The 15,143-nt window shown below is 48.6% G+C and overlaps 1 protein-coding gene across 2 annotated transcripts; it reads left to right on the plus strand.

Moving 5' to 3' along the window:
* The first annotated feature begins 281 nt into the window (after window positions 1-281).
* Asgr2 (asialoglycoprotein receptor 2) lies at window positions 282-14,067 on the plus strand. 2 transcript variants are annotated; one of them, XM_029546300.1, is made up of 9 exons: window positions 282-455; window positions 679-890; window positions 4,751-4,864; window positions 5,121-5,216; window positions 5,764-5,835; window positions 5,997-6,083; window positions 6,172-6,317; window positions 13,253-13,359; window positions 13,548-14,067. In XM_029546300.1, exons 2-9 carry the CDS (start codon window positions 767-769, stop codon window positions 13,702-13,704), a joined length of 903 nt encoding a protein of 300 aa, XP_029402160.1. In that variant the 5' UTR covers window positions 282-455; window positions 679-766; the 3' UTR covers window positions 13,705-14,067. The 2 variants fall into 2 exon arrangements, with proteins under 2 accessions (XP_029402160.1, XP_029402161.1); XM_029546301.1 differs by having other exon boundaries at window positions 283-455; window positions 752-890.
* The last annotated feature ends 1,076 nt before the right edge of the window (window positions 14,068-15,143 follow it).

A 15,143-nucleotide genomic window follows, 5' to 3' on the forward strand; every position in this document is an offset into this window, starting at 1 on the left:
GTGTGCGCGTGTGTGTGTGCGTACGTGCATGTGTGTGTGTGCGTGTGTGTGTGTGCGCGTGTGTGTGCGTGTGTGTGCATGTGTGTGTGCATGTGTGTGCATGTGTGTGTATGTGTGTGTGCATGCGTGCACATGTGCATGTGTGTACATACATGGAGACCTCCTGTCTCCCATCTCTGGTTGTGAGAACAGAAACATGTCCCCCACCCCCACTACTCACTGCCTGAGTTCCAACTGCATTTCTATTTCTATTTACTGTCCAAAGTCCCAGGGGCAGGAGGTGACTGGTTAGATGGACATTCAGGCACAGGGACCCAGCTCTTGCCTAGATCGGCCCTCCTCCCCCTCACCTACTCCACCAGCTCCACTTGTCCGGCTCCCAGGTTTAGCTCCTCTTTCTCCTCGGGCTTGGGCTGTCTCCGAAAGGCAGAGTCAGCTCTCTATACCTTTAACAGGTAACTGAGGTAGTGGGAGGCAGGTGGGACTGGGTTCAGGGACTCTGGGTGGAGGGACGAGAGCGTATAGTCTGGTCCATGAGAGTATGGAAGGAAGGCTGCAGAGCCAGGCCACCTCCTGGGAAGGAAGGAGCCTGCAGTATTTCAGGTCTTTCCCCAAACTACTCTCTGATCTGTCAGCCGCTTGCCCTGAGCTACTCACGTCCCCTCGGTCCTTCCACAGGAATTCCAGTCTTAGCACAAACCCAAGTTCCAGCTCTGAGGAAATCTCAACTCAATCCCAGATCTGTCTCCAGCCCTTAGGGCCCACCATGGAGAAGGACTTTCAAGACATCCAGCAGCTGGACTCTGAGGAAAACGACCATCAGCTCAGCGGCGATGACGAACAAGGCTCTCATGTACAGGATCCTAGGATAGAAAATCCACACTGGAAAGGCAAGTGTCCAGTTTCTGGGGCCTCTCCGGATCCTGGCCTCAGCTGCCAGTCCCTCTCTCTCTCTCTCTGTGAGGATTCAGTGACCAGTGTGCCCCCGAGTCTGTCCTACTTGGGGTTATTACTGCTGTGATGAGCAAAGCGACTTGGAGAGGAAAGGGCTTAGCCGGCTTATGCTTCGTCATCATCGAAGTTCATCATCAAAGGAATCCAGGACAAGAACTCACATAGGGCAGGATCCTGGGGGCAGGAGCTGATACAAAGGCCATGGAGGGATGCTGCTCACTGGCTTGCTCCTCATGGCTGGCCCACTAGCCCAGAGACCGCACCACCCACAATGGGCTGGGCCTTTCCCCACTAATCACCCTATAGGCTTGCCTACAGCCACATACTATGGAGGCATTTCCTCAGTTGAGGCTCCTTCCTCTCTGATAACTCTAGCTTGTGTCAAGTTGACATAAAACTAGCCAGCACAGTGACCTTCTACATGTGAGCAGCTGATACCTCTGAGTGCAGGGTCCCCCAAAAAGTGTGTGCATGCTTAGAAGTGAGGGAGTATCTGAGAGTTAGGGATGAGCCTCCCCCCAGACTGCACTGTGCATGCATGCATGTGCATGTGTGCATGAGTATATATGCACGTACACGTGTGCATGTACATGTATGTATGTATATGTATGTGTGCATGTGTGCATGTACATGTATGTGTCTAGGATGAATGCAGAGCCAAGGACTGTGGTAAGGTGATGAGCTGGGTGTGTAAATAAGCACAGATATTCTGGGTGACTCCCATTTGTTTCCTGCCTGATCTTCTTGCACATTTTGAACACAGGCTCCACATAATTGCAAAATGGTTTTAGGCCAAGAGAGATCTTGCCCTGGGCAGGCTACCCAATGTGTTGAAGACACTGTAGTTTCATCTCAGAAGAAACTTGGGTACTTCTTTTGTTGTTATTTCAAGATAGGGCCTCTCTCACTTTGTAGCCCGGGCTTCTTAGAACTCATGGTGGAGCCTTGGATTCTCACGTAGCCTCCCTATTTTAGCCTCAGGAGTGCTGGGATCACAGCTGTGCTCTACCACACCCAGGCAACTTGGGACTTACACCCCAGTCACATCTCTAATGTTTTACCTGTGTGTGGTCCAGTCACAGCATCTATGTCAGCATCCTGTCTGCACTAGCATCCGTGTCGCTTCTGAGTCCTGTTTGAAAGATCCCGGGATCTCATTTTGATAGGCTCATTTATTATACTGCCATTGGAACCCAGGGCCTTGCACATCCAGGCAAGAGTCGAACCACCGAGCCCCTGTTTGTTTTGTCAGTCTACCCATCTCCCTCGTTTGACTTGTGTTTCCCTACTCTGTTGTGTCTTGTGACCAATAATGGGACACTGAGTGCTGTGAGTTCTGTCTTGCCGGGTGCTGGGTGCTTTTGTACTCTGGTGAGTAGTTTTCTGGGATGCAGGAAAGTGGTTTAGGATCTGACTCCTTATGCCCTAACTGTCTTGGTTTCAGGCTTTCAGGCTCTCTCCTCAACTTGGGGAGTCTGCTAGACTCTGTCCCAATTTCTCCTCTCTGCCCAGGGGCCTGAAAAGTTTCTCTAGGCAGTGAGTAGTGAGCTGGGCAATTTGAGGATTCATTCATTTTCCTGGCTTTCAGGGATTAATGTTCTTCACGGCTTGATGTTCAGTGTCTTGAAAATTGTTGTTTAATATATATATATATATATATATATATATATATATATATATATGTATATATGTGTGTGTATTCATGTATATGTATGTATACATGAATGTGTATGTATATGTGTGTATGTATGTATATGTGTATGTATGTGTTTATATATGTATGTGTATGTATATGTGTGTATATGCATGTATACATGCATGTGTATGTATGTGTGCATATATGTGTACATACATGCATGTATATGTATGTGTATGTGTGTATATGTATGTGTATATGTATGTATATATGTATGTATGTATACATGTATATGTATGTGTGTATATGTGTATGCATGTGTGTGTTCTAATTATTTTTTTCTGAAATAAGGTTAAATCTGACAGCTCTGTTTCATCTTGAGTTGAGCATTTCAAACCTGCCTACACAGTACTTCTGTTTTAATCAATAATTCCCAGAACAGCTGAGTCAGGCAGCTACTTTTTGTCATTGCATCTTATACATGAGGAAAATGGGCTTGCTAAGAGACTGAATGATGCCAGACCTAACTGGTGGCTCAGCTGGTGGCTTCCTGCTGGGCTGACAGGGTAGGGGCTTCATAGGCCACAGGTCAGCTGGGAATCATGACGAGGGTTTTCTGCATGAACAGCACTAGCAGAAGCGGTCAGGAATTTAGTTGTGGATTTCTAGCTGGGAAGAGGTGTCAGTGCTTCTAGTTGGGATATATTCTGAGCCTTCCTGTGATGCTAAAACAGAATGCATCTGACTGGGAACTTATAACAGGTACGCACTGGAGCATGTTTCTTGAGTCTAGGAAGCCCAGAACAGAGGGCTGTGTCTGTCAGGGTCTTTCCATGTACCAACATGAAACAGGGGGCCCCAAAAAGGGTGAAGGGGACAGCAAAGAGGAACCTTTTTTTTTTTTTTTTTTTTTGGTTTTTCGAGGTAGGGTTTCTCTGCAGCCCTGGCTGTCCTGGAACTCACTCTGTAGACCAGGCTGGCCTTGAACTCAGGGATTCGCCTGCCTCTGACTCCTGAGTGCTGGGATTAAAGGCATGCACCACCACTGCCTCGCTGAGGAAGCTTTTAATAAGTGCTATTTTGCACTGTCAATAATCCACTCACGAGGGCAGAGCCCTCAAGACCTAACCACCTTCCATTCAGGTTCTACCTCCCAACACTACTGCCCTGGAGATCAGACTGAAGGGTCCATTCCCATCACAGCAGAGAGGAACACGGTCTCAGGAGGGTGTCAGGGAGGTGAGAGGCAGGGAAGGCTGTGCTTAGGGACCTGGGGCTGGGGAGAAAACAGAAGTATTTTCTCTTTAGGTTTAGTTGGGGTCCTAAGTACCGCTGTCGTGGAGGAAGGTGACAGGCATTGGTATGGAAAGTTGGAATTCTGGATAGCCACTCAGAGACAACATCCTGTATATACACCCTCAGTACAGTGGCAGGAAATGACCTCGGGAAGATTTGACCTCCAGGATGTGGGGTTGCTCTGGCATGGTGGTACTGAGACAGGGAAGGCTACAGAGTCCCAGGCTGATGCAGAGGAGTCTGTGTGCAGGTGGATGGTACAAAAGCAGGGGAGGGGCTGGGAGAGGAGTCACTCCCTGGCGAGGCGAGCCAGTTCATGTAGGTGTGTGAGGAGCAAATAACAGTGCGTACTAGTGTGTGGATGTCTGTGAGTGTGAGCATGTGAGCAAATGTGTGTTAGAGTGGTGAGAGGAAGCGTGGGTGTGGGGCAGACAGGTCAGCAGGCAGGAGAGGTGACAGTGGGAAGATGGAGGGCACAGGGACCGCATGCCAGTGACATTGGGTTTCAGGGGGATGTGAACAAGGGCGGTGGGAGTTGGGGGGAGGTTTTACTTGGGTGGGATGAGTAGATGGGCCTGCACAGTGGCTTTTGGTTGCGTGCTTCATGGTGGGATTAGCTGGACTGGAATTGTATTCCAATTATACTGGAATTGTGAAGGGATGAGCTTGTGTGAGGGATATAGGGGTATTGACTAAGAGGAGCATATGATCTATCCTGTCACTGCTCCAATCTGAAGGGACAGGGGCTTGAAAGGTGATCTGTGGGTCTCTGACTCATGGGCAGGAAGAAAGGAACCATGCAGATCTCCTTTTGTAGGGTGTCTGGTCCTCTGGAATTGCTTTCTGACCCACTCTCTCTCACAGGGCAGCCTTCCAGGTCCTCTCCTCATCGCCTCTGCTCCACGTTCCGCCTCAGTCTGCTCGCCCTGGCCTTCAACATCCTCCTGTTGGTGGTCATCTGTGTGGTTTCATCTCAAAGTGAGGTCATGGCCTGGCAGGGATGAAGCAAGGATAGAGAGGAGCGCTCTGGGCAGTGCTGGGGCAGTGGGGGAGGAAAGAGGAGAGGTAGAGGCAGGTTCTGGGTGCAGATGGAGATCAATGGTGGGTGATGAATGGTAGCAAGATGAATGATGGTAGAAGAGATGGGTGACATGGGGTCAGTCACATGGACAGTGATGTGGGCACGCTGCGACATAGTTCCATGGCCATCTGGTTCCAAATGTCTCCTGACAAGGCATGCAGCTGCAAGAGGAGTTTCGGACCCTGAAAGAAACCTTCAGCAACTTCTCCTCCAGCACCCTGATAGAGCTCAGGGCTCTGGACGTCCATGGTGAGTTGGGCTGGATAACTGGCACTTATTTATCTGTGCAGATTTGATGGACACAGTGCTGGGTCTGCAGCAGGAGTGTGCTCTCGGGCTCTGGGGATGAAAACCTGGCAGAGGAACAATTCAGCCAGAGGAACCAGCAAGGCTTCCGGCAACACGGGCCCTGACCTAAGGAGCCTGGGCAATGAGTCTGGGCAGGAGGTGACATGGTGGCAGTTAGTCCCAGGCAGAGACAAGCAGAAGTCATAATGGCTTTTAGTGGGACAGGAGATGGTGATTGATAGGCAGTGGGGAGGGGTCAGAGATACGGAGGGGCCAGGCCACACAGCAAGCTGTGTGGGCTGAGTGGGACGTGGCTGGAGAATGTGGAGATCCACGAATTTAAACAGCACGCTGGCCTCCCTTGGGTGAGGCTGGGAGTCTGGGAAAAGTGGAGAAATAGCATGTGGGATGAGGTGACAGACTCTCATAGTTACCCCGGGGTGTGCAGCCAGAGAGGCACTCAGGAGTCGGGTGGATGGGGAAATCATTCAGCATCCCTCTTTTTCAGGAGGTAGCACAAATGACAAGCTGACTTCCTGGGGCGCTCAACTGGAGGAGAAGCAGCAGCAGCTAAAGGCAGGTCAGAGACCTCCCCTCCTGAGCGCTTGCTGGGTCATTCTGATGTGTGGTGTGGCATGCATATGTGTATTTCCCCAGACAGTAGCTGGAGCCCTGTGCCTGCTCTGGGCAGGTATGGAGTCACATGCCTGCCCCATCTCTGCCCATGTGTTTGCCCCTTAGACCATTCCACTTTGCTCTTTCACCTGAAGCACTTCCCAATGGATCTGCGAACCCTGACCTGTCAGCTGGCGTACTTCCAGAGCAATGGTAGGGTAGGGACAGGGAAGTCTCAGGTTCGAGTGTGGCTATCTCCTCCAGCTGGATCTCATGTCCCTCTGCCCTTCTCTTCCCTCAGGCACTGAGTGCTGCCCTGTTAACTGGGTGGAGTTTGGGGGAAGCTGCTACTGGTTTTCTCGGGATGGGCTCACCTGGGCTGAGGCTGACCAGTACTGCCAGCTGGAGAACGCCCACCTGCTGGTCATCAACTCTAGGGAGGAGCAGGTAAGGTAACCTGAAGGTAGGCTTGATCAAGTAGCCTGATCAAGTCTCTGTACTTACCTATTATTATTTACTTTGACTTTTGTTTCTTCTCCTTCTTCTCCGCCTCCTTCTCCTTCTCCATCTCCTTCTCCTCCTCCTTCTTCTTCTCCATCTCCTCCTCCTTCTCCTCCATCTCTGCTTCCTCCTTCTGCTTCTCCTCTCCTTCTTCTCCATCTCCTCCTCCTCCTTCTTCTCTTTTTCCTTCTCCTTCTCCTTCTGCTTCTCCTTCTTCTCCGTCATCTCTTTCTTTTCCACCTCCTTCTTCTTCTCCATCTCCTTCTTCTCCTCCTTCTTCTCCTTCTATGTCTCCTTCTCCTCCATCTCCATCTCCTTTTCCTTCTCCATCTCCTTCTTTCTGCCTTCTTCTCCTTCTTCTCCATCTCTGTCTCCTTCTCCTTCTGCTTCTCCTTCTTCTTCTCCTTCTCCATCTCCTTCTTTATCTCCTCTTCCTTCTTCTCCATCTCCTCCTTCTCCTTCTTCTCCATCTCCTTCCCCTTCTTCTCCTTCTTCTCCATCTCCTTCTCCTTCTCCATCTCCGTCTCCTCCTTCTTCTCCTCCTCCTTCTTCTCTGTCTCCTCCTTCTCCTTCTTCTCCTTCTTCTTCTTCTCTGTCTCTTTTCCACTTCCATCTCCTTCTTCTCCGTATCCTTCCCCTTCTTCTCCTTCTCTGTCTCCTTCTCCTTCTTCTCCATCTTCGTCTCCTCCTTCTTCTTCCCCCCTCCTCCTCCTTCTTCTCCTCCTTCTTCTCCTTCTTTTCTGTCTCCTTCTCCTTCTTCTCCTTCTTCACTGTCTCCTTCTCCCTTCTCATCCTCCTCCTTCTCTATCTCCTTCTTCTCATTCTCTGTCTCCTTCTCCTCCTCCTCCTTCTTCATTTTTAAAACCAATGAGTTCAGTTAGTGGTACCAGCATGTGCATGGGTATAGAGCCATCCATTGGAGCAAGGGCATTCAACTGGGGCTTAGGCGTGTTTCTGGACATGGCAGGACCGTTGAATGCGTGAGCACACAGTGGCTGTGGTTGTATGCACAAGACCTGTATAAGATCAAGCCAACCACAACCCCAGTATGGATGAAAGCCTTAGATAAGGCTCTTGGCAGTTGGCTGCTGAGTGAGGAAGGGGCTGTTTTCTCCCTGGGTGCATTTCTTGTTTGTAACCTAACGAATACTACAGGAGAAGAGTGTGGTAGGGGTCTTGATGGCTTATGGTGGAACAGTAACTGCCTCTAAGAGGTGGGAGCCAGGAGACCAAGTGATGCCAAGCCAGGTAGGATGCTAGCCAAGAAGACTTCAAGGCTAGAGCATGGGAGCCAATCCAGTGCAGGGACTGAGAGGCCCCTTTTCCTGTATTGGCTGTAGACTGTGGCAAAAGGAACAGAATGGGAAGTCTTAAATTGCTCCTCGCAGTGGGTTATTGGGTCCTCATTGACCATAGGTGTCCTGTGTCTTCCTTCCCCACTACTGTCCCCAGATAGTAACCTGAACTCAAAAATCCACCTGCCTCTGCCTCCCAAGTGCTGGGATTAAAGGCTTGCACCACCATGCCCGGCCCTGAACATTCTGATTTAATCTCCAACTGGCTTTCAGATTGCCCTGCAGAGCTGCCAGGAAGCCAAGGTTAAGGGGTTTCTCTCACTGAAAGTTAGACACTGTGGTTTTGATTAAGAGAAAAATTTAACGAGAGCAAAATTTCTCAGCACTTAGGAGGATCATGAGGAGGCTTTTTCTCAGTTCTCCCTCTGCCTCTGCCTCTGCCCTACCACAAGTGTTCCCCTAACCCATCCCTGATGTCTGTTCCTTTCCTATTAGAGCTGAGGTCTTGTTTTGGAGTCCAGCCTAGGCTCAAGCCCCCGGACTCTTCCCTCAGCCTCCTGAATGCCTGAGATGATTTTAATAAGTAGATGCATCTCTCATATTTAGTTTTCAAGATTTATTTTAAAATTTTATTTATTTATTTATTTGTGCACTTCAGATTTTATTCCACCCTTCCCCAGTCCACCCTTCAACTGTTGTATATCCCATACCTCCTCCTCACCCCCTGTTTCCATGAGGATGTCTTCACCCTCCAACCCCCATCCCACCTGATCTCTAAACTCCTTGGGGCCTCCAGTCTCTTGAGGGTTAGGTACATCATCCCTGATTAAACCCAGACCTGGCAGTCCTCTGCTGTATATGTGTTAGGGGCCTCATATCAGCTGGTGTAAGCTGCCTAGTTGGTCCAGTGTTTGAGAGATCTCAGGGGTCCAGGTTAATTGAGACTGCTGATCCTCCTACAGGGTCACCCTCCTCTTCAGCTTCTTTCAACCTTTCCCTAATTCAACCACAGGGGTCAGCAGCTTCTGGTTCGGTGCAGATATCTGCATCTGAATCTTTCAGTTACTTGTTGGGTCTTTCAGAGGACAGTCATGAAAGGACCCCCCTTTTTTTGTGAGCACTCCATAGCCTCAGTAATAGTGTCAGGCTTTGGGACCTCCCCTTGAGCTGGATCCCACTTTGGGCCTGTCGCTGGACCTTCTTTTCCTCAGGCACCACTCCATTTCCATCCCTACAGTTCTTTCAGACAGGAAAAAATACGGGTGGAAGTTTTGACTGTGGGATGGCAACCTCCACCCTCATTTGATGTCCTGTCTTCCACCTGGAGGTGGACTCTGTAAGTCTACTCTCCCTACTGTCTGGCATTTCATCTAAGGTTCCTTCCTTTGAGTCCTTGGAGTCTCTCACCTCCCAGGTCTTTGGTGCATTCTGAGGGGTCCTCCCAATCTCCTACCTCCCGAGGTTGCCTGTTTCCATTCTTTCTCCTGGCCTTCAGGGCTTCAGTCCTTTTCCCTCACCCAATACCAGATCAGGTTCCCCTCTCCCCACCAACCCCTGTCCATTTTCCCTCCCTCCCTCTCCACTTGTGATTGCTTTTTTCCCCCTCCTGAGGTGTTGGGCCCTTCAGCCTGTTGACCTTTTTGAGTCCTGTGGACTATATCTTGGGTATTCTGTACTTTTTTTTTTTTTTAAGCTAATATCCACTTATTAGTGAGTACTTACCATGTATGTCCTTTTGGGTCTGAGTTATCTCACTCAGAATGATATTTTCTAGTTCCATCCATTTGCCTGCAAAAGTCAGGATGTCTTTGTTCTTAATAGCTGAGTAGTATTCCTTTATGTAAATGAACCACATTTTCTGTATCCATTCTTCTGTTGTGGGACATCTGGGTTGTTTCCAGCTTCTGGTTATCACAAATAAAGCTACTATGAACACAGTGGAACATGTGCCCTGTGGCATGGTGGGGCATCTTTTGGGTGTATTCCCAAGAGTGGTATGGCTGGGTCTTCAGGTAGAACTATTTCCAATTTTTCCGAGGAAGCTCCAGAATGATTTCCAGGGTGGTTGAACCAGTTTGTAATCCCACCAGTAATGGAGGAGTGTTCCTCTTTCTCCACATCCTCTCCAACATGTGTTGTCACCTGAGGANTTGATCTTAGCCATTCTGATTGGTGTAAAGTGGAATCTTAGGGTCATTTTGATTTGCATTTCTCTGATCACCAAGGACTTTGAACATTTCTTTAGGTGCTTCTCAGCCATTTGAGATTCCTCTGTTGTGAATTCTTGGTTTAGTTCTATACCCCATTTTTTTTGATTGGGTTGTTTGGTTTTTTTAGTGGTTAGCTTCTTGAGTTCTTTTTTGTTTTCTTGAGCTCTTTATATATTTTGGATATTAGCCCTATATCGGATTTGGGGTTAGTGAAGATATTTTCCCAATCTGTAGGTTGCCGATTTGTCTTATCGACTATGTCCTTTGCCTTACAGAAGCTTTCCAGTTTCATGAGATCCCATTTATCAGTTCTTGATTTTAGAGCATGAGCCATTAGAGTTCTGTTTATGAAATTTCTCCCTGTGCCAATGAGTTCAAGGCTCTTTCCCACTTTCTCTTCTATTAGATTCAGTGTCTCTGGTTTTATGTTGAGGTCCTTGATCCACTTGGATTTGAGCTTTGTGCAAGGTGGCAAATATGGGTCTATTTTCACAATTATTCTGATACCTAAACCACATAAAGACCCAACCAAAATAGAGAACTTTAGACCAATATCACTTATGAATATTGATGCAAAAATACTGAATAAAATTCTTGCAAACCAAATTCAAGAACACATCAAAACTATATCATTCACCGTGATCAAATAGGCTTCATCCCAAGGATGCAAGATTGGGTCAATATATGATAATCCATTAACATAATCCACTATATAAACAAAATCGAAGAAAACAATCACATGATCATCTCCTCAGATGCAGAAAAAGCATTGACAGAATCCATCTTCATGCTTGAAGTATTGGAGAGATCAGGAACTCAGGGTCTAACTGGCCGTCTGTCTGTAGAAAAATGAAAATAGATCCATATTTGTCACCTTGCACAAAGTGTTTTCAAGATTTTATTTACATGTGTTTATTTAGGTGTATGTGTATGTGTGTGTGTGTGTGTGTGTGCATGTGCGCGTGCGCGTGTGTGTGCGTGTGCGTGTGCGTGAGCGTGCGTGTGTGTGCGTGCGTGTGCGTGCGCACATGTGTGTGTGTGCGTGCGCGTGCGTGTGTGTGCGCGTGTGCGTGTGCGTGCGTGTGCATGCGTGTGCGTGCGTGTGTGTGTGTGTGTGCGCGCACGTGTGTGTGCGTGTACGTGTTTTCTCATGGTGTTGTGGAATATGGGTAGCTTGTTTTCAGTCACTGTCGTGGTGACCTGTATAACTCTAAATGGTGGACTGAGGTTTATTGGCTTCAAAAGCTAAGAGTGCAAGCGGTCAGAGAGATGGGTCAGCAATTAAGAGCAGAGGGCTGAGATTAAGTTCACAGCACCCATATGATGGCTTCCAACATCTGTAACTTCAGTTCCAGGAGATTTGATGCCATCTTCTGACCTCCTTGGGCACCAGGCACACACACAGTGCACAGACATATGTGTGGGGAAAAAAACCCCATACCCATAAAATAAAATGTATAAAAATTTAAAAATTAAAAAAAAACTCTAAGAGTTTATATAACTCTCCATATAAAAGATGGAAAAGGTGTCTTTTTTTTCCTTCCTGAGATAAGATTTCATGTAGCTCAGGATAGCCTTGAACTTGCTATGTAGCCAGAGGAGGACTTGAACTCCTGATCGTCCCGCCTTCGACTCCTGGTTCATACTGTGCTGGCAGGAGCAAACTGAGGGATTTGTGCACACTAGACAAGCACACTACAGTGCCAGCTTGGTTGAGCCATCCACTCTAGGGTGCGTTGTCCTCAAAAACAACAAAGGTCTTTGGAACATGACGTGGTTTGTATGCTTAGCTGTCAGTACTGTGTGGCCACAGCTGCTTGTGATGTCCACACCCAGCTTCCATCCTGAGGGGAGGGGTGTGCGTTCCAAGAGGGTTTCATTATCGTCAGTGTTTCAAGTGGGCGCGGTTTCTTCTTGCATTCACTTAGGAAAGGGCAGATGAATGATCCTGACTATTTTCTTTGGTCCTCTAGCACCGTTTGATGACTCCCCCTCTCGGCCTTGAACTCAGGAACCGGGATTTTGACTGTGTACATTTGTCTTAGTTATTCAGTTTTTTTGGTGATGGGATTAGTGGCTACAGAGAGCATCAGGTAACAGCAACTTGAATATCCTGTCTTTGCTCCGTCCCTGTTGATAGTCTGAACCTGTGGGGTAGCCTCGCTCGCCCTCGCAGCTGCTTCCTCGCACACAGGCCACTGTCCTGCATGCAGAATTCTAGATTTTATGGGTGCTGCCGTCACAGATTCTGTTCTTGGAGAAGAAACCCTGGTCTCTGGGGAGCGTGAGGAGAATTGGACAGTTTTTCTCCAAATGATGCTGGGGCCTCTTTACATGTTATCAAAGGAGATTGTTAGAGTGTGTGCTGGTCAAACGGACCCTCTGCTTCCCGTATAAAACCAGGTGGCCATACATTCCCTTGCAACCATACAAAAACAACGGGACCTAAATTCCAGGAACCGCCACCTCTGTAAGAGGGAGCCCTTGGGGATGGTTTTAGTCCTAGGGAGAAATCTGTAAGGACAGGGACATTTGCACGGAAGGCCTTGTCAGTTCCTGACTGGGCTGGCTGCCTTGTACCCAAGCATCTTTCTACTTTCAGTGGAGACTGTCAGGCCCCATGCAGTCAGGTCAAGATACAATTCTGGGCCGTGAGCCCAAGTTTGGAAACGCTGGGGTCTGGCAAACCTCAGGAAATAACATCAAAATCGCAGCAAGAGAACGAGGGGCCGACAGAGGGACGACGGAAACCAAGGTGCTTCTGTGGGTTCTGGGATCTGTGGGCCAGCAAGAGCAGGATCCCAAAGACGCTGTGTGCAGAAGATGGGGAGGGGATGGAGTTGCCACAGCAGCCGTGCTAGGAATGGAGTGAAAAGTGAGCCCAGGCTGGAAACAGGATGGTTGTCACAAGCTAGATACTGGTTGGCTTTTTAGGTTCTAATAACTGCCTTGCAAAGAGAGCTACTATGGCACCAAACTTGCAGAGCTACTGAGGCTCGGAAGAGATAATCCCTACAGAGCACTCAGCATAGCATCTAGCCTAGTGAAAGTTCATTTAACACCAGCCACTCTTACAGGGGAAAAAGCAAGGACAGGAGCTGGGTGTGGTGGTGCACGCCTTTAATCCCAGCACTCGGGAGGCAGAGGCAGGCGGATTTCTGAGTTCGAGGCCAGCCTGGTCTACAAAGTGAGTTCCAGGACAGCCAGGGCTATACAGAGAAACCCTGTCTCGAAAAAAAAAAAAAAAAAGCAAGGACAGGGCTGTTGGTAGCTGAGGCTTCAGTATGGGGCAGGCTGGGCTGGGCTGGGGTGTGGTCCCTCAGATGCGCACATGGATAAGGGCTGAAGCATTTTGCTCTCTCACTTGTTTTTCCAGAACTTTGTTGTAAAGCACAAGGGCTCGTTTCATATATGGATCGGTCTTACCGACAGGGATGGCTCCTGGAAATGGGTGGATGGAACTGAATACAGAAGCAACTACAGGTAAGTGACCAGGGTCTTTCACCCCAACGGACTCCTATAGGGCCAGTTTCCCCGATCTTCCTCCTGACCCTACTCCCCCATCTCAAAACCCTTGAACCCTTCCAAGGCTGTGCTTTATTGAGGCGGGGGACAGGGTTGTGCGGCGGTGGGGAGGTTGGACCAAAACTTTCTTGGGCTTTCCTTCTTAGGAATTGGGCCATCACTCAGCCAGATAACTGGCAGGGCCATGAACAGGGTGGAGGTGAAGACTGTGCTGAAATCCTGTCAGATGGCCATTGGAATGACAACTTCTGCCAGCAGGTGAACCGCTGGGCCTGCGAAAAGAGACGGAACATCACCCACTAGGAGTCTGCTCTACCATGTCTCCGCCCCGCTCCAACCCCCCATCACCCACTAGAAGCCCAGTCTATTATGTCTCCACCCTGCCCCCACCCCCACATCACCCCACTAGGAGTCTGCTCAATCATGTCTCTGCCCTACCAGCCCCACATCACCCCAACATCTTCACTGGGGATATTGGAGCAAGGAAGAGAGACAGGGTCCCATGCATGAGGAGGGGTTATGGGAAAATGGAAAGGGGATGGCTCTATGGTTTCATACCTTGGGAAGACTGAGAACCCACCCCTCTCCACAATTTATTGCAATTGTTATAAATTTCAGCCTTCTGAATGGAGTAAGAAAAAAGAAAAAAGAAATACTTGAAACTCATGTCGCCTGGTTGTTTGGAGCTGGTGCAAAAAGAGGGAGGTGGGAGAGTCTGGAGGAGGAAAGGTATGAGTCCTTGAGGGGGCATCCCTTGTCACACTGATGGGGCGAGGCAGAAAGTGGGAACCTCAGTAGCTTAGCATTTAGATGGACTGGGGCTGCTGAGCACAACCTCAAAGGATCCTGGGAGAGTGTGCTCTCTCCAGTCAAGGTCTCCCCAACCTGAGTTTTCAGGGAATGCCCTCACTCACTTTAATCCAAGCTCCTGGAGGAAGAACACACACACACACACACACACACACACACACACACACACACACACCCCAAGGCTCCCCTCCTCCCTCCACTTTGCCCCAGAGTTAACCATTTCCAGTGTGTTCTATCAGGATGTTTCCTGTACACCCACACATGCAAAGCTACATAGAGTCAAATAGCTCTATGTGTGTCTCTCTCTTTCTCTATAGCTCTGCAATGCTTATGGTCATTCTTCTCATTGATGTCACTACCCGACAGGATTCTACCTGATTGAATGTAGCAGCTGTAGAGAAATCTGAAGTATGAACGTGCCACGTTTTATTTAATTATTCGCTATGATGGCCAAAGAGTTGGCATTTTCGTTTGTCTTCTTCTATAACATTGGAAGCTTTTGATGAGTTAAGAGTTCCCAACACTTGGTTACAAACTTTCAATGACTGTCCACTTAAAATAACACAATTGGCATTAAATTTGAACTAGATGCTAGGAACCAGAAAACTTGCATTAAGCCATCCAGTCACTCCTGGTCACAAGCATGGACAGTCCTATTCCTGTGGTCTACCATTTGTAGTCCCTGTGACCTCGGGTCCAGCTATCAATAGAGCTCTCACTGCTACCTGAGCAGTATGTGTTTCTATTGGCCTCTAAGCTCCGACCCCAGGTTTGTTAATTACATCCCGCCTAAGCTTTTCCCAGCCTATGTTCTCCAGAATATTTCAAATTCCTTCAGCAAATTGGCTCCAAAGCACAAGAGGCACAATGCAGCTGCCGCAGCCACCACTGCCCTTCTGCTGATGTTCTTGATCAGCTGGCTCTCTGCTTTC

Source organism: Mus pahari, chromosome 14, assembly GCF_900095145.1.
Source record: "Mus pahari chromosome 14, PAHARI_EIJ_v1.1, whole genome shotgun sequence".
In the NCBI taxonomy this organism is placed as follows: domain Eukaryota; kingdom Metazoa; phylum Chordata; class Mammalia; order Rodentia; family Muridae; genus Mus; species Mus pahari.

Excerpts from the sequence above, each read along its gene's own strand:
- Asgr2 (XM_029546300.1), top strand. The coding sequence starts at position 767 with ATGGAGAAGGACTTTCAAGACATCCAGCAGCTGGACTCTGAGGAAAAC. Across the intron at positions 5,836-5,996 it reads GCAGCAGCAGCTAAAGGCAG|ACCATTCCACTTTGCTCTTT; the intron begins GTCAGAGACCTC and ends TTTGCCCCTTAG. Across the intron at positions 6,084-6,171 it reads GGCGTACTTCCAGAGCAATG|GCACTGAGTGCTGCCCTGTT; the intron begins GTAGGGTAGGGA and ends CTCTTCCCTCAG.